This window comes from Ipomoea triloba, chromosome 3, assembly GCF_003576645.1.
Source record: "Ipomoea triloba cultivar NCNSP0323 chromosome 3, ASM357664v1".
Lineage (NCBI taxonomy): Eukaryota > Viridiplantae > Streptophyta > Magnoliopsida > Solanales > Convolvulaceae > Ipomoea > Ipomoea triloba.
This window is the reverse complement of record NC_044918.1, coordinates 20,646,843-20,664,493: the sequence shown is the minus strand read 5'-3', so window position 1 is coordinate 20,664,493 and position 17,651 is coordinate 20,646,843. Positions and strand designations below refer to the sequence as shown.

Here is a 17,651-nt window from a genome sequence, read left to right as displayed (position 1 = left end):
TTTAAATTAGAGGGCACCCACCCCACTATGGGTGTCGCAATACCATTTATATTTTTTTTTATATGTTAGTTCCGTGTCACCTGCCTCATTGTGGGTGACGCGGAAACAAGTTTTTTTTTCTTTTAATCAAAATGTTTCCGCAGCACCCTCGTAGGAAATATTATTTTTTAAAATAATTATTTTAAATTTTTATTTTTTTAAAACTAATATTATTTATTAAAAAACCTGTACATAATTTTCCTAAACCACCAAATCAACACAAACATTTACAAACCAATAACAACAAATTAAACTATCTATTCGCAATAAATCTCCACAATATAAAATAATCAAAACATTTAAAATTTAATGAAGAGATACAATTCTTTAACAAAACATAAACATAAGTTAATAATAATAAAGATAATGTTTAAATCAAATAAAGTTACACGCATTCTTCTATAAAGTATTGGGCCCACAATTCTCGAACTTCATCTATTTCGTTCATCGAGTAGGTTATTGTTTCATCAAATACCTACAAAAAAAAATATTAATTAATCAAATTAATGAACATGTTAATTGATCATTTATAATTTAACTATACATATAGTTGTATTTAACTTACATCATATAAAGACTCAACCATTGAATACTTAGTAATTATGTCGAACATATATCGAAGGACATAGTATCCACATTCAACGCCTCTCGGTTGTTGCGGACACTACAAAATACATACATAGATATATATTAATTCATGCTAATATTATATTAAAATAATAAATAAAAACTATCACATTAAAACAATAAATAAAAATATGATTAATATCATATTAAAACTTTAACTTTAACTTCATACTTTGCATTCCACCCAATTAACATTTCTAGTTGCTCGTCCGGGAATAGATCGAAATGCCCTATATATTAATAATAAACATTTATATCAATTTATAAATAACATAATAACATTTAAAATAAATAAATATATTAATAGTAAGAATTTTACTTACATATTCACAAAAGTTTTGACTTCAAGGGTGCGTTGAGTTTTCATAGGATCAAACACATACACCTTTTTTGAAGGTGTGCAAATCACGATCAATACCCAATGATTACTATATATACAAAACACACACATATATATATTAAAATTATAATATCAAACATCAAACATTTCAAATAAAGTTATTAAGTTATATAACTTAGTAAAGTAAAAGATTTACTCTTGATGATACGGCGCCAATATGAATTGCTGATCTTTGTGTTCATCCATAACATGAATGAGATATGATGTAACTAAAGAACAATTTAAGTTAATCATATCTGCTGAAATTTGTGTTGGACACGCAAATCCGATGGATGTAACTCCAAGCTGCTTACATAGCTTATTCAAAAACCTGAAAATAACAAATAAGAAATTTCAAAAAACATAAAAAAATAAATGTATATAAAACACATGTACAATTTGAAACTTACAGCATAAACACTTGTATAATCGAGACATCGAGCCAATTCATTGTCAACAAATCTTGTATATCCTCAATCATCACAAAAACACCATTCACATTTGTGTGATGGAAGACTGTCTGATCTATATCTAAATCAATGAATTCTTTTTCAACAGGAATTGATGTCAACGCTTTGACAAGCCTCTTGCAGTATCTCCCCAAAAGCAAAAGGACATTTTCACCAACAATGGGGGGTCGTGTAGTAGTACCAGATAGCTCAACACTTTGATCTCTCATTTGTTTGTTTTGTCTTGGTGAGCATATTTTAACATTTTCCTATCAATATAAAATTGTATGTATATTAACGTTTAAAATATAAACAATGGTATTTAACTTAATTAATAACTAATATAAGAAGGCATAACTCATCCAAAAAAATTAAATGAGTAGGCCATTGTGCATGGCTGCAAGCAATATCTCCCAAAGTCTTATACTGCAAAGTTGGCACGAGAAGATTACATTCCTTTACACCAACAACCACTTCATCAACCATAACTTTGACATGGTTAGATAATAGTGTCACATTATGCACTATTATTATCTCACTTGTAGTTGGGTAAACCGTACCACTTGCAACACTACCGTTGAGATCACATAGTGCAAGGTTACACTTTTTTCGACTCTATTGTTAATGTGTGTGTGTGTGTGTGTGTTTGTTAGGTTTAAATTTATAACATAATAATATTTCGATTATGAAATAATTTTGAATATTACCTTAATTGCGGTTACTGGATATACATCAACCGAATGACAGCTACTTTGGGTCGGAGGTTGATCACAAGGTGCACAATCACTTTGAGGAGTGCCAACCGAAACTCCTTGTGGATATAGGTGTGTGCCTGGCATGTTCTTCAGCAATACATTGAGTTGTTGGGTGAGCATTTCAATCTTGGGTTGCACCTCTAACAATGTGGCTTGCATGCACTTTTCCAACATCTTTTGGGCATCATTAGTAGAAATAAGCTCACTCGGTGTGCCCCGTTTTTGCTCTGGTTGACCAAAGACTTGACGAATGGTGGAGTATGAACCAACTCCTCTTACAGTACCTGAACCCCGTTTCTCCTCTGATTTACCAAGAGCTACTGACAATATGTCATGATGTCTGTTCGGTTGAAATGTCCCTTCACTAACTTCATCACATTTTTCTACCTGTTTCAATCAATTAGATAAAGCAAGTATATTATATATTCTTAAACAATTTTTAAAAAATAATACTTACAATTTTATGAAACACCTCCTGTGTTTTCTCATTCGGAATGTAATAACTTCCTTCTTCTGATTTCTTAACTCTTGCTCGTACCCAGTCAAAACTGCGATCATCAGACAGTAATGACGAGCTAACAGAAGCACAAGATGATTGTGAAGATAAAGGGTCTGATATCATCCACTCTGATCGTTTACCCGCATATCCGGCAGAACCTAGGAAGTGCGGATGCACATTGCATGCCTGCCTTTGCCTTGCCTTCTTAGTTTTCTCCTATAATTTCAATGATATGCTAATATTAATAAAACAATTGAACTAAAACACTTAAACTACTTATAATAAAATTAAATAAACATACCTTGAACGACTCACTCTCGTAATTTGCAACAAACTTCGCCCATTGCTCTTTAGTCATGTATTCATAGAGTTGTACAGGAGATTCATAATTTGGGTGCTTATTGACAACATGTTCACGCCTCAATCTACTCTTAAAGTCTCTCCATCTCGTTGATGCAATTTTCAATACAATCTTCTTCTTTGTATCATCTTCAATGCAAAACTGTTTCTGAATAACATAAACATAAGCAATAAAAATAATTGATAATTATACTTATATGAATAATTGTCAATTAATATAAAGTTATTGGATACCTTAACATCTGCCCAAATTGTCTCTTTAAGCGTTTGTTCTACATTGGGCCAACTGTCGATGTTAATATCAACTCTAGAACGAACCAAAGTACCAATGTAAGATTTAAACTCCTTGCAATATAGTCCAACCGGCCTATTGTATTCATCAAATTGAATTGAAACTTCTTCTTTTCCCTTTTTCTTATTAAGGTTTTTGCATGCATTGGGACCCCTTCTTTTAGGTGCGAGAGAAGTTTCTTTAGGGTTTGAACCAGAAGTTTCACTAGTTTGATCCCTATCATCATCCTCATCATTGCTAACATGAGTTTCATTATTCTCCTCATTATCTGTCTGAGTTTGACTATTTGTTTCAGTTTCACTCTCTAATTGAGTTTCACTATCTGCATGAGATTTATTCTTACTAACACTTGTACTAGAAGGTAAGCTTTCACCATGCCATATCCATTGATTGTACCCTTCTTTAAAGCCACGACGTATCAAATGGATCTTCACCTCCTCAGAATTACGATATCTTCTAAAGTTTTTACAATCGCAACACGGGCACGTTATAAAATCTTCCGCATTTTTTCTTTTATTTTCTTCAGCATATTGTATAAACTCGTGAACCCCTTGTATATATTTGAGTGTAGTGCGTTTCTCATACATCCAATTCCGATCCATATCTATCAATTGATAGTCCTATGAAGATCAAATATAAATACTCATTATGGACGCATTTAGAAACAATATTAAGTAATTTGAAATCAAATTATCTATATTTTAATCAAAGAACCTAATTCGTAATCAAGACACTTAATTCATCAAAATACCTAGTTTATAAGCAAAGAAATATATTTAACTCATCCAAATCAATCTAATTCATCAAAATATCTAACTCTAATACACCTAACTCATCAAATTCAATCTAATTTATCAAACAACATTATATACTTAAATTCAAAGTAATTTCATTTATTTAATGTAAAATTTTACATTTAAACTCTATCTCTCTCAAAATTTATATTAATAATCATTTTGTTAATTAATACTATTTATTTCATATACTTAGAAATAATCTTATTTTAAATTCTTTGACAAACAAATAATTTATTTTCAAAAAAAATTTTAAAATTCGAAATAAATATAGCACAATTATATTTAGCAATAATTTTTAGCATTCTTTAGCAATAATTTTTTAAATCAAATATATCACAATAAAAATAAAATTCAAATATAAATTTCGAAATAATTTGTTTACCATTCAAATATAGCACAATAAAACTAATATTCAAAGTAAATCAACAAAAATTACCTCACTGTCACCGGAAGAAGTCCGACTTTTTTTCCCCATTATTATTGTCATTATTTTTGCCTTTTTGGTTGTGTACAGATTGAAAGGAAACTATGAAGAAGTTGAGAAGAACTGCAAGACTTCCCGAGATTTAGAAGTTCTCACTAACTGAATACAGATTGGGTAATGAAATAACAAATGGGGAGGAAAGGCAGCTGGTTTTCTTCAATAAAGAAGGCTTTCAGCCCAGAAAAGAAAGGAAAGAAAGCAAGTCAAACAAGAAATGGGTTGAGAAAGAACAGCCTCTGGTTCCACAATCTTCAAATCAAGAAACTTCTAAAGTATCACATCCTCATCCACATCCTCCAGTGGAAGAGTTGAAATTGGCAGAAGAGGAGAAAGAGCAGACAGTACAATCTTACTCGGTTGCAATTGCTACTGCATCAGCAGCTGAAGCTTCTGCTCCAACTGCTCAGATCGCTTCAGAAGTTGTTCGGCCTACGCCAGCTCACTTTGCCGGCAAATTAAGGGAAGAAGATGCCACAATCAAGATTCAGACTACTTTCAGAGGATACCTGGCTAGGAGGGCATTGAAGGCTTTAAGAGGGCTTGTGAGACTAAAATCACTTGTTGATGGACCTACTGTGAAACGACAAACTGCAAATGCTCTGAACTGTATGCAGGCGCTTTCTCAGTGTACAATCACAGATACACACTAGAAGGAATAGGATGCTAGAGGAAAAACGAGCTCTACAGAGACAGCTTTTGTAAAAACATGCAAAAGAACTCGAGAGCTTGAGGAGAGGGGATGGATGGGATGATAGTATACAATCAAAGGAGCAAATTGAAGCAAGCTTACTAAGCAAGTATGAAGCTGCCATGAGACGGGAAAGAGCATTAGCTTATTCATATTCTCATCAGCAAACATGGAATAAGTCATCAAGATCTTCGAACCTATTGTTCATGGATCCAACCAATGTTAACACAAATGGAGAGACCAACTCCACTGTTAACACAAATGGAGAGACCAACTAAAGTGTTCTCACTAAAATGGTGCTCTATCAGTATGTTATGTTGGTTGATTTGAATTCATATATTTGTAAAACTTCCACTTCTCTATAGAATTGTACATTATAGATTCATTGTTGTTTGGTGTCTGGTTCCAGACAAAGTCAACAGAGTTCATTGGACTACAGTCTTCATATTTTCCTTTCTTCCATTGTTGGGATTGTAACAGTTCAAGAAACCATCTTTTATTGATTCAGATTGATTGTATATCATTGTTAGATTGTCAATGTACCCAAAGAGTTTAACACACACACACACAAATCAACAAAAACTAAAAACAAATTTCATAAAATATCAAAAATAACACAAACATTAATATTCAAAAAAAAAACCATTTAAAATTCGAAATAAATATAAATATATAAAATAAATAGAGAAAACTTACCGGAATCGTTGCAGCGGTGGAGTGGCGTTTTGGCGTCGGCAATCGTCGCTGTAGTAGAGGCCGGAAAGAAATCCGACGACGGGCGGCGGCGGTTGAACGCAATCGGAGGGAAACGGCGGTCGCCCGCTTCTGGACGGGAGGCTATGGCGTGCGGCGGCAAAAGCTTTGGTAACCGGAAATGGCGGATGGGGGAAGGCGGTTGACGGAGGGCGGCCGGCGGTAGCACTGTATTGGCGCTGCAGATAGAGATTTGGGGGTGACGGATGTTGTGTTGTTTCAATTTGGAGGTGGTAGATGTACTGGTAGCGCTGCAGATGGAGATTTGGATTTGGGGCTTTTGGTTTTGCATTAAAAAAATAAAATAAAATAAAATTTAAAAAAAAATTAAAATAAAATAACTGATTAATTTTCCACAACATCCCAGGGTGAGGCAATTTATATCGTGGACCAGTGTGCACAATGTATTGTGCATCCCGTACCAAAATGATGTCGTTTTGGTCATTTTAATTAATGGTTTGTTTTTTTGGAAATCATGTTTTCCGTTTCGGCCGGTCTGTGCATTTGTGTTAATATTTTGTGTATTATTTGAAGACATTCTGTGTATTGCAAACTACGATTCTGTGTATTCATGTTAGGGGTACTTAAACATAGGTTGTGACGTGTTTTGTGTATTCGAATATTAGGAGGATGATTTCTGTGTAGTTGTATCAATATTCTGTGTATTTCCTCAAGTCATTCTATGTATTCTAAACAAGGATTCTGGGTATTCATGTTAGTGGTATTTAAATACAAGGGTGATGTGTTTGTGAATTTAGTATTTTCATATTCTCTGTATTCTTTGAAGGCATTCTGTGTATTGTAGACTACGATTCTGTGTATTCATGTTAGGGGTACATACTTAAACATAGGCTGACGTGTTTTGTGTATTCGAATGTTAGGAGGATGATTTCTGTGTAGTTGTGTCAATATTCTGTGTATTCACTCGAATCATTTTGTATATTCTAGATAAGGATTTTGTGTATTCTACACAATGAATTTTATGAAGTCATTTGCGTCCGTGTCCACTAACAAACGTCGTTTCGGACCAGGATCCACAATGCAGTGTGGACCCTGATCCACGATATAACGATTGCACGGGTGGAAGCCGCGGAACGTTATTTATTTATTTTAATAAATAAAATTTCGCGTGGGTGCAACAGAAACTTAATTAGATCATTTATTTTTTATTTTTTAGAATTCCCTACACTTTTTTTTTAGTGTAGCCTAAGGTTTCCACCGTCGGATAGAGTGATTAATTTCCTCGTTGGATTGTAGACACATCTATTTGGTGGGACAGCTGGCCTGAAGATTTAAGGATGCTCCATACCTAAAGCTAAATATCGAACCCTTGAATCCACTACACCTTCAATTCATAGGTGTAGTGGATTCTTATGTATATATTTATGTCACTGTCACTATTTTGTTTTTTACTACTTTTTGCTACACATGTACTAAGTAGGTGTATCGAAAAGCCCTCCTTATATTCTCAATTTTGTACTAGTGAAATTTATTATAGTTTTTTACCGTTCTAACATGTTAACTTCTTAAAGATATTTTGGTCCAATCTTTACCCATGGATGACTTGGATAAATCTATTTCAAGAATTGCCCTAGATCATTTGAAAGTTGAATTTCAAATTGATCTTGTTGGAAATGAACTTTTTGTTTGAAATTGATTCATCGAGTTTGGCTATTATAAACAGTTGACTTACCTTTGACACAAGTCGACACATTGGATTCCAACTTTATTCATCTTAACTTCTATCCTAGCTAACATGATGCGTCAAGCTCTAAAGACAATGCGTCAAGTTTTACAAAGAAATTTGCACCACATACATTATGTCCAAACTCAAAGTATAGAGTTACCAACACAACCCATTGAGTTCAATAGTTCATGTGAAACTCTTTTAATTTATATATATTCAATTTTAACTTGATCATTTTCTTATTTAACACGAAATTTTTACATAATAAGGTATCATGTGTAAACTAAAGTTATATTTTTCTCTATAAATTCCCAACAAATATTGGGTTTTAAGTATGGACTACATACTTACGTATCCCTTCACCTAATGAGACTTTTTAAAATTGCAATACTCCTTTCAAGTTTTTAAAATATAGCTCAATAAATTTGACCAGTTCTTTCCCACAAATGTTGCTGACATTAGTCCATAAATCATGCACTACACTGTCAAAAGTTATGGGTTTTTTTTTTTCTTTGAGAAAAGTTATGAGTTATTTATCCATAGGAGTTTGGACTTTTCCCTTTAATTTTTTCTAATTTGAATGTTTTTCTTGTCTCATACTACATTGTGTTATTAAACTCACTGCAGTCCAGAGATATATAATAGGTTGATTTATAACTAAACCGCCCTAAAGGTCCCCCCACTATTTTGTACTTAGCTTGCTAGTAAAAAAATCATTTTTGGACTAATCCTTTGTTAGACTTTCGTTTGCAATGTGTATAATAATTAATAATTTGTTAGCTCAATTAATGCATCAATATAATCATTGATGTATCAATACTAACTTGTAGGAAATAAATCAATTATAAAAACACTTTCTATTGAAAATATTGTCACCGATCATTTTGCTGATGAATAGTAGGCAGATAGCTGACTTGAAAATTTAATACCACTCTATATCCAAAGTTAATGATCGAACCTTTGGACTGAAATCATACCATCATCCAAATCTTTGGATATAAATAAGAGTGGCATATATGATGAGAGATGCCCCCAAAGAATTGAATTACAATAAGTTAGAGAAGGATGACAGGTCCAAACCTTCATAATGTTTTCATGTGTGCAATAGTTTGTTTGATGAGTATGAGTTGCGCCATGGCATCTGACTCATGTGTAGGAATCAAGGGGGCTTATTGGCCTTCTGATTCATCTTTCCCACCATCCGCCATAGACACAACTTTGTTCACTCACATCTACTATGCATTTCTTAATCCCAACAACGTCACCTTCAAATTCGACGTCGATGATTTGACGGCGAAGCTGCTCCGCGGCTTCACCTCCACTCTCCGGTCCAAGAACCCGCCGGCGAAGACGCTGTTCTCGGTCGGCGGGGCGAGCGCCGGCGGGAGCGTGTTCGCACGCATGGCTTCAACGGCTGCGACGCGGAAGAGCTTCATTCATTCTAGCATACATGTGGCTAGGAAGTTCGGGTTTGATGGGATTGATTTGGACTGGGAAATGCCTCAGAACCCAGAAGAGATGGAGCATTTCGGGGTTTTGTTAGGTGAGTGGCGCGTGGAAATCAAGAAGGAGGCGCTGCGCAATCGCCGCCCACAACTGCTGCTCGCGGCGGCGACGTATTTCTCCGTTGACTTCTTCTTAGACAAGGTATTCTGGTTGAAATTATTTGTGTTTATTTATCTATTCTAAATACGTTTCTGTAGACTAGTCTTGATTATAACTTCCTGCAAGTCTGCAACTTCTCTTATTCTATACTTAATAGTGTTTAGTGGCATCGAGTTTACACTCGAACATAGAATAGAAGGTTAGAGTGAGTTCGAGCAGAAGCAATTGTTGACTCTTTGGACTTCAGGAGATTTAGAAAGTAGCTATGAACAGAAACAGAGTCAATAGTACTCAAAAAAAATACTAATAGTCTATTGATTTGTCATTAATAGACACAGTTTTACTTATAATCTCACAGGTATACCGGGCATACCCAGTAGCGGCGATCAACGAAAACTTGGACTGGATCAACGCAATGTGCTATGATTATCATGGATCATGGGATACCTCGGCGACAGGAGCTCAGGCAGCCTTGTTCGACCCGAAGAGTAACATAAGCAGCAGCTATGGCCTCGGAAAATGGATCGAGGCGGGGCTGTTAAGAAGCAAGTTGATTATGGGCTTGGCGTTGTATGGAAGGACGTGGAAATTGAAGGATGCTAGTTTACAGGGAATCGGAGCTCCGGCCGTTGACGCCGGCCCCGGCCGCGGGGCTCTGACGTTTAACGAAATTGAAGCGTTTAATATGGAGAAGAATGCGACGGTGGTTTATGACGCGGCGACTGTGTCTGTGTACTCGGTGGCGGGGACATCATGGATTGGGTACGATGATCCTAGATCCATCTCGGTTAAGGTCAAATACGCTCGGACTCTCAAGCTTCGTGGCTACTTTTTCTGGGCCGTCAATGGTGACCATGAGTGGAGAATCTCTAAACAAGGTACGATTTTAATTTTAAGTTACAACTTTTTAATTTGTTCCAATATAATTACGGTTTATTTTAGGTTTTTTTAATATACTCCAACTACCTTCTCAAAAACAAACTTACAAAAATAGCTTGCAAAGGCGTTTATGTAACAATTGTTATACCATGGACCAGAGTCTATCTTGTATTGTGAATCATCAACTGATCTAAAAATTATGTGTATATATATTTTATACTTGCAATTAATCATTTAATGTACATGTAAATAAATTGAAAGCACATAAAATGATAACTATAGATATATAAACAGTTAACTGTAGGTACATAATATGTTAACTACAGAATATAATGTTAACAGTTTGTGTTTGCAGTTAACATATTCTATACATGCAGTTAATTAACGAGTGATATGTTTCAATTTATTTAAAAACACATAAATTGTTAATTGCAAGTATAAAATATGTCAAACTATAAATAAGGTTATTTTAGATCGGAATTTACAATATAAGATAAACTTAGATCCATGATATTTTGTCTCTTTCAGTTCAGAATTCATGGTACTCATGGATATGGACCTTGAAATGCATTGTTGCTCTTAGATCTAATGGGCACAAATCTTGAAAATCATGACGGGCAGCTTGAAAAGTTATGGCCTCTGCAAGCATGTCACAATAACATTATTTAATGGTGTTATTTTATATTTCCTAAATTTTATTAATTTTTAAAGTATAGAATAAAGTCACAAGAGATTAAAATTAATACATCGTTATTCTGATCCCATCTTTGACTTTCCTTTATTTTTTTTAATCTATTTATTTTGCAGCTAAGCAGACGTGGGATTACTACCAAAGATGATGGAACTATGCTTGATTCAATTCCCCTTCATGAATAAAGTGGATTTCTTGTCTGTGTGTGTGTGTTTTTTCATCACATATTGTTCTATTGTTCTTCAAATTCAATGTCACAGTAATGGTTGCACTTGTGATTTTGTATGTAGCTTTATCAATAACAGTCCAAAGTTTTTTAATAGTGCGTGGAAGCTTCTTTGTTTTTTAATCTAAACAAGAAATGAGATATATACTTTGCTTCATATATATGAGTCTGAGTCTAAAAATAATCACGTACAAATTATCAAATCATTCAATCTAATTAAATAATGAATTAATTTAATGTGCTCAGATGACATGTAGTGACTTTCTTTTGTACTTCAACAAGTTGAGAAAGAATAGATGAACAAATACTACAATGTAATACGATAATAGGGTCAATTGTATTAAAAAAAATTGAGTTAATCAACAATTAAATATAACAATTCAGCCAAAAACCTTGTGGTCTAGCAGCATCCGGTTTACACTCCTATGTGGTAGGGGGTGGGTTCGAGCCTCACTGGAGGCGATTGTTGACTCTTTGTGCTTCAATAAGTTAAGAAAATAGTTATGAACAGATACTACATCGTAACAGTTAATTAACCCAATTATAAACCATATACAAATTCGCAAATCATATCCCATCAAAATTAATTAACAAACCCTAACAACCACCAACACAAATTCGCAAATCATATCCCATCAAAATTAATTAACAAACCCTAACAACCACCAATTCTTCCACATCACCATTGTACCACTTTTTGTCAAAATCCATCTCTAATCACCAATCTAGCTCGTTCACATGGACGAGCGCGCAGATCCCGGTTATGGTAAATAGTCTACGGGGGTGAATAAACATTTAATAAACTTTTTCAAGGTAATCAAATAATCAGAGCTTGTACTAGACTTTACTAAGTAAGTTAAGTTTTCAACACAACCAAAAAGGCAATGTCGACCTCTTAACTTGATAATCAAGTCTAAGAGATTATGCAGCAGAAATTATGTGTTTTGAAGAAGTTTTGTTAAATATAAGAGTGATACTAAGATATAAATTAAAGTGCTAAAAACTAAATGAGACAAGATAATTTTATAGTGGTTTGAAGTGATGTAATTCTTCTACTCCACTATTCTCCTATCTAAGAAGAATTCACTATAGCCACTTCTCTAGTACAATTATAATGATCGATGAATTGCTTTGATCACAAAACAAGCACTGATCACACGTTTTCACAGGCAATCCATGTTACTCTTCCTCTATTTACGCACGGCAGAGGTACAAACGTTCAACACAAATGTTGAAAATCCAACTAAGAGATATGAAATAATCTAAGTAGATCATTGATGCTCTTCTAGTCTCTTTAAACTTGCTTGTTTGAATGAAAATTGAGCTTTAGAATACTTGATCTTACAAATATGAATATTTCTTTAATTTTGTTTTGTCTTCTATTTGATATTCAAGCTATTTACTGCTATATCTTCGAATCTGTCCGTTGGAAGAAAACAAATTTGAACTTATCCACTTGCCATTAAAAAAAGGTGCTAAGATTTGACATGTGTCGGTTGCGTCCAATAGTTGCTTGCAAATAGCCCTAAAAATCCAGCTTTTGTAGTCTTTCAAGAATCTTTCCTAAGAAGACATGTATGCTCCTTAGATAATGTTCAACGTTCCAAAAGTAGTAAGGAATAAGTAGAGAATGTTGGTCAAAAAGATCTTTTGTTTATTGTGCTTGAAAGTAAGCTCTGATCTATTGCTTATCAAGAAACAACTCATGCTATTGGTTCTTGAAGAGTCTTGCTATGTGTTAGAAGTTTTGCTGCTAAAAACTCATTCTAGACAAGCTTTTACTGCTAGCATAAGCTCTTTGTTGTTCTTAACTTCAATTCTATTGCTACAAAAGTCATGTTGTGCCGATGTAAGTCATACATCATTGCAAGATTTGTACCGCTTCACAAAACTAGCTCTTATTGTATATTGAGAACCTTGCTGCTAAGAAGTTAGGTTGTTCTTAAGGTTTTGATGCTTTAGACTTTTATTGTTGATAAAGTCTTGTTACTTAATGATGTCAACGAATACATCAGCCCAAAATCCTTGTTGTTGTGAAGTGATGTTGCTTGTATAGACCCGTGTTGTTACTAACCTTTGCTACTAGTGACTTCATCATTATGTTAGCATCCAAAGTCTTGCTATGTTAAGTCCTCCTTATACAGTTATACTTCTATACTACAAAAATTATAATGTTATCAAGGGTCTAACTCTACATCCTAATAATGTTTCCAATGGTCTTGATCCTATGGCCAAACCAATGAAGAATTAGAGCAAAAGATTAAGAAGTTGCAATTCTCGCACATGTCCACTGAATATAATTTTGACCATATTTTAGCATATGAATATCAAAATCAAGTAATTCTTTTTCCATTCGAAAGTAAACTCGAAGGGCTACAATTTTCATAAAGATTATCAAGCCCAATTTTGATATTAAAAGGGTCAAAATATCAGGGAATTTGTTATGTCCATGAATAAAAACTTGATGAATGGTCGTTTAACAGACTATTCCTTGTTGCTCTATTTCATCATAAAAATTTACTTTCTGACTGGTCATGAATGAGCTTAGGAACAATTGTTTCTAAGCACTTTTGTACTCATCTATTTAAGTGCGTTTGGAACCATTTTTACTCGGTTCTGGCCCATGATTGAGCCCCAGCCATTTTCTACTAATTCCTTTCATATTTTTAGGTTAGATTATGTTTAGATTTAGGTTCTTTTACACTTTTGATTTTTAAAGCTTGTAACTAAAGATTCAACACTTGGATTTCAAGATTTACCAACCATTAATAGATAAGTTCATCTTTTCTTAATCTCTTCTTATTTATGCAATTACATATTATCCTTGCTATTTTCTGTCCTTTATGTCTAATATGAATGAAATACAACCTAGGGTTATTGAGATTATGAAAGGTTTGAGATTGTATTTTGTTAATATGTTTGATATTCAGCATTCATTAGCATGTTTTTGGATAATTCTTGGCTACAACGAGAGTTGGGTCAAGATTTCAAGGCACTCTTTGCATAAACGACCCAGTTTATTTTTATGAAAACGGGAGAAATTGGAGGCTTTTGATGCTTTGTGTGTTTGATGTACTTGTTTTGTGTGCTTGCTTTTTTTTACAAGTTCAATGGTCTAATTGTATTGTGTTTACAAGTTTAACTGTTTAAGGTTCTAACTGAAACTTTTTTTTAAAAAATTCAATGGTCTAATTGCACTTTTTTGTTTTTTAAAAAATTCATGCTCGTATTGACTTGTGAATACTTTCCAACAATAAAAATACTTTGACTATTCAACATTGTTTTTTTTTTTTTGGTAAATCCACGAGGTGAGGCACGGAATATAGCGCAGGGGGAATAATCACTTGCCGGAATTGAATCCGGGCTCACTTGCCACTTGAGCTACCCATTAAGTTACATTGTTTTTTATTAGTAGGCTCTTTTAACTTAGTAACATCAAGGAGGGGTTTTTCAAAAAAAAAAAACAAAAACAAAAAAAAAAAACAAGGAGGGGTGTTATAGGGGTGAAAAAAAAAAGGAGAAATAAGCATTTTCCTTTAAAAAAAAAAAAAAAAAAACTTAGTACCCTTGGGCTGGGAAAGCAATCTCCTAAAGAAAATGTATATGAAAATATACATGCAAAATAGGTCACTCAATTCATCAATAATAGTAAATATGAAGTAGTAGAGATTAAAAAATACGGAGTATTAAATAAATAATTTTTTTTAAAATTATACAATTTAATCCATCCAAAGACTAATTGCTAAAGGCTTTCATATCATACACAATTTAATTAGAAAGAAAAGGTAGGTTGCATTGGTAGCAGAACAGTACACATATATGAAGGTAATGTACTAATGTATAATTGAATTAATAATGATATGATGGTTAAGAATGATGTCAATTTCCAAAGAAGCAAAAAATTGGATGGTATATATGTAGAACATGAGCACCAATTCACCCTCATCACTGCGCTAGCTGCATCCATTTCAATTTGTCTCGTCCCACGCCATGGAAGCTGCAAAGGTTATTAGTTATATGCACCAAAAAAGTTAAACTGAATCCATCATTCAACACATTTAAGCTTTATGATATAATTAAAAACATAAATGAATGAAAATTTTAAAAATTAGTTACGTTGGTGTAAAATTAAGTAGAGAGGGAATTGAATTTACCTGCTTTAGATAGAGTCCACAGGTTGTCATAGCCGAGTGCCCAGAAAAAGTAGCCACCAAGACCTTGAGCCTTAGCAAACAGAATCTTGGTCGTAATTGATGTAACATCATCGTACCCAATCCAATTTGTTCCTGCATATGAATATGTAGACACTGTGGCATTATCATACACCACAGTCGCGTTATTCCCCAAATTGAACCCAACTATATTGCTATAACTCAAGATGCCGTCGCCATTATTCCCAGGCCCAACCCCCACTGCCGCATCTCCAATCCCATGCTCCTTCGGATCCTTCAACTCCCATGTCCTTCCATACAATGGCATCCCCATCACGATGTTCCTTGAATCAACGCCCGTTTGTTTCCACGACCATATCCCATAGCTCGTGCTGATGTTACTAGTCCTGTCGTATAGCAATGCTTGCGCCCCTGTGAGTCACAATTTTCAATTTTAGTTCAGATAGTGTAGCCCAAGAGCAACAACCTGAGATTTAGGGTTAGAGCCAACCGGAACTCAAAATAAAATAATAAAATAATTAATTAATCTGAATTGATAAATCCGACAATCAAATAGAGCTAGTCCGAAACTGAGCGAACTGACCCAACCGATAAGTCTAACAACTTGAAATTTAGGGATAGAATTAGAACCATCAAAACGGGCATAACCCGCCGAGCTACTCCATCTTGGCATCTCACCACGCCAAAAGGGCAAGGCGGGCTCTAAAAATCAGAGCCAGTATTATAGCGAGCTTTTTAACCTGCTTCCACCTAACCTGCTAGCTTGACGGGATGGGCTAGCATGCGTGGTGGACTTTGGCGGGCCCACCAAACTAGCCTATTTTGACAACTCTAGGTAGGATCAACTCAAACTCGAAAATAGAATAATAAAATAATTGATTAGCCTGAACTAATAAGCCCACAACCCAATAAAGCTAGTTCGAAACTGAACGATCTGACTTCACCAATAAGTCTTTAGGATTAGGATCAACCAAAAATAGAAAATAAAATAATAAAATAATTGATTAGCTGATAAATCCACGTACTAGCAGGATTGACATCCCTAACTACCTGTGACGGAAGTGTTCCAGGCGCCACGGTAGTCATAGCACATTGGGTTCAGAAAATCCAGGTTTGTCCTCATGGCGTCGCCCGGGTAGCTAAGGGACGCCGGGAAGAGAAGAGTGGGAGCGAAATAGACGGCTGCAGATAGTTGCAGCCGCGGTTTTCCACTGGAAAACGATTCTTGGTCGATGGCGAGCCGCCATTCTTGGAAGAGCAGGGAGAGATCGGCCATGGCTTCGGTGGTGTTCGGGAATTCCCAGTCGAGATCCAGGCCGTCGAACTCGAACTTGCGGGCAACATCAATGGTTGATTTTATGAAGGACGCGCGAGTGTCTTTAGAGTTAGCCAGGACGTAGAGAGTGGCGGCTCCGGCAATTGACAAAAACGCCCTCGCCGGAGGGTTTTGAGAATGCAGAGAGGATGTGAAATCCTGCATCAACTGCCCGTCGGCCGGGGAGATTAATAGCTGGAAAGATGTGGGATCAGGGACAGCAAAGGCATAGAAAACGTGAGTGAAATATTCAGTGGGGATAGCGGCGGGTGCGACTGTTCCGGCTAGCCACGATGGCCAGTAGGCCGCTTTGATCCCATCGAAAGGTAATGGCTCCGGCTCCGGCGCCGGCGCCGGTGACAAAGTGGGTATTGAAGCAGAAGAGACTGAAAATTCTGGAGATGAAAGAAGAAAGAAGGCCAGAAATATTGATAATAATAGTTTTGGGTCCACCATTGTTGTTTAATGTTTATTGCCTTGCAGATCAGATTGAAGCAAAGATATATATATAATCTCCCGTTTATAGTATATGATGCATGAATGTATGAACTCTGTAGTGTAGTGTAGTAATTGGATTTAGCGGCACTATGTATTCTCCGATTACGTAGAAATTAAAGATGCTACAACGTAAAGTTGATTGATATATACAATGCAAGAATGTTTTCATGTTAAAACAATGGAGAACGAAGACTTCAATTTTGACTTTTACCTGCCCAAGAGCTTCTTGTATTGGCCAGTTTTCTCGATGGTCAACGGGGTTTTCTATGTTACGGTTATGGTGAAACATAAATTATATTTGTATATATGTGCACTTGTCATTATATATATATATATATATATATATAGTTCACGTGTGAAGCTTCTCCCAGGTGAAAAATGGTGTGAGATCTGAGTAGTTGATCTAATATAAATCAACCTCTCAAACGAGAAAAGAAAAAAAAAAAAAAAAAAAAA

General features: G+C 34.9%; 3 protein-coding genes and 1 pseudogene across 3 annotated transcripts; 2 read left to right on the top strand and 2 right to left on the bottom strand.

The window, feature by feature from the left end:
* Positions 1–287: 287 nt before the first annotated feature.
* On the bottom strand, positions 288–6,400 carry LOC116013770. The gene is made up of 11 exons (XM_031253698.1): positions 6,066–6,400; positions 3,343–4,020; positions 3,050–3,256; positions 2,707–2,964; positions 2,202–2,636; positions 1,456–1,763; positions 1,203–1,376; positions 990–1,094; positions 839–896; positions 605–703; positions 288–514 (listed from the first exon to the last, which is right to left on the bottom strand). The coding sequence occupies exons 2-11, from the start codon at positions 4,000–4,002 to the stop codon at positions 425–427; spliced, it is 2,394 nt and encodes a 797-aa protein (XP_031109558.1). The 5' UTR covers positions 4,003–4,020; positions 6,066–6,400; the 3' UTR covers positions 288–424.
* Positions 4,757–5,647, top strand: LOC116013055 (annotated as a pseudogene).
* Positions 6,401–8,878: 2,478 nt separating the features above from the next.
* LOC116014417 (class V chitinase CHIT5b-like) lies at positions 8,879–11,290 on the top strand. Its single transcript, XM_031254470.1, has 3 exons — positions 8,879–9,456; positions 9,773–10,292; positions 11,101–11,290. Exons 1-3 carry the CDS (start codon positions 8,905–8,907, stop codon positions 11,130–11,132), a joined length of 1,104 nt encoding a protein of 367 aa, XP_031110330.1. The 5' UTR covers positions 8,879–8,904; the 3' UTR covers positions 11,133–11,290.
* A 3,859-nt stretch (positions 11,291–15,149) lies between these two features.
* On the bottom strand, positions 15,150–17,159 carry LOC116014412 (class V chitinase CHIT5-like). The gene is made up of 3 exons (XM_031254464.1): positions 16,433–17,159; positions 15,365–15,793; positions 15,150–15,207 (listed from the first exon to the last, which is right to left on the bottom strand). The coding sequence occupies exons 1-3, from the start codon at positions 17,151–17,153 to the stop codon at positions 15,179–15,181; spliced, it is 1,179 nt and encodes a 392-aa protein (XP_031110324.1). The 5' UTR covers positions 17,154–17,159; the 3' UTR covers positions 15,150–15,178.
* Positions 17,160–17,651: the final 492 nt, after the last annotated feature.

Excerpts from the sequence above, each read along its gene's own strand:
- LOC116013770 (XM_031253698.1), bottom strand. The coding sequence starts at position 4,002 with ATGGATCGGAATTGGATGTATGAGAAACGCACTACACTCAAATATATA. Across the intron at positions 2,637-2,706 it reads AGGAGGTGTTTCATAAAATT|GTAGAAAAATGTGATGAAGT; the intron begins GTAAGTATTATT and ends TGATTGAAACAG. Across the intron at positions 897-989 it reads GTCAAAACTTTTGTGAATAT|GGCATTTCGATCTATTCCCG; the intron begins GTAAGTAAAATT and ends ATTAATATATAG.
- LOC116014417 (XM_031254470.1), top strand. The coding sequence starts at position 8,905 with ATGTGTGCAATAGTTTGTTTGATGAGTATGAGTTGCGCCATGGCATCT. Across the intron at positions 9,457-9,772 it reads TTGACTTCTTCTTAGACAAG|GTATACCGGGCATACCCAGT; the intron begins GTATTCTGGTTG and ends ATAATCTCACAG. Across the intron at positions 10,293-11,100 it reads GTGGAGAATCTCTAAACAAG|CTAAGCAGACGTGGGATTAC; the intron begins GTACGATTTTAA and ends TTTATTTTGCAG.
- LOC116014412 (XM_031254464.1), bottom strand. The coding sequence starts at position 17,153 with ATGGTGGACCCAAAACTATTATTATCAATATTTCTGGCCTTCTTTCTT. Across the intron at positions 15,794-16,432 it reads CTGGAACACTTCCGTCACAG|GGGCGCAAGCATTGCTATAC; the intron begins GTAGTTAGGGAT and ends TGTGACTCACAG. Across the intron at positions 15,208-15,364 it reads GTGGACTCTATCTAAAGCAG|CTTCCATGGCGTGGGACGAG; the intron begins GTAAATTCAATT and ends TAACCTTTGCAG.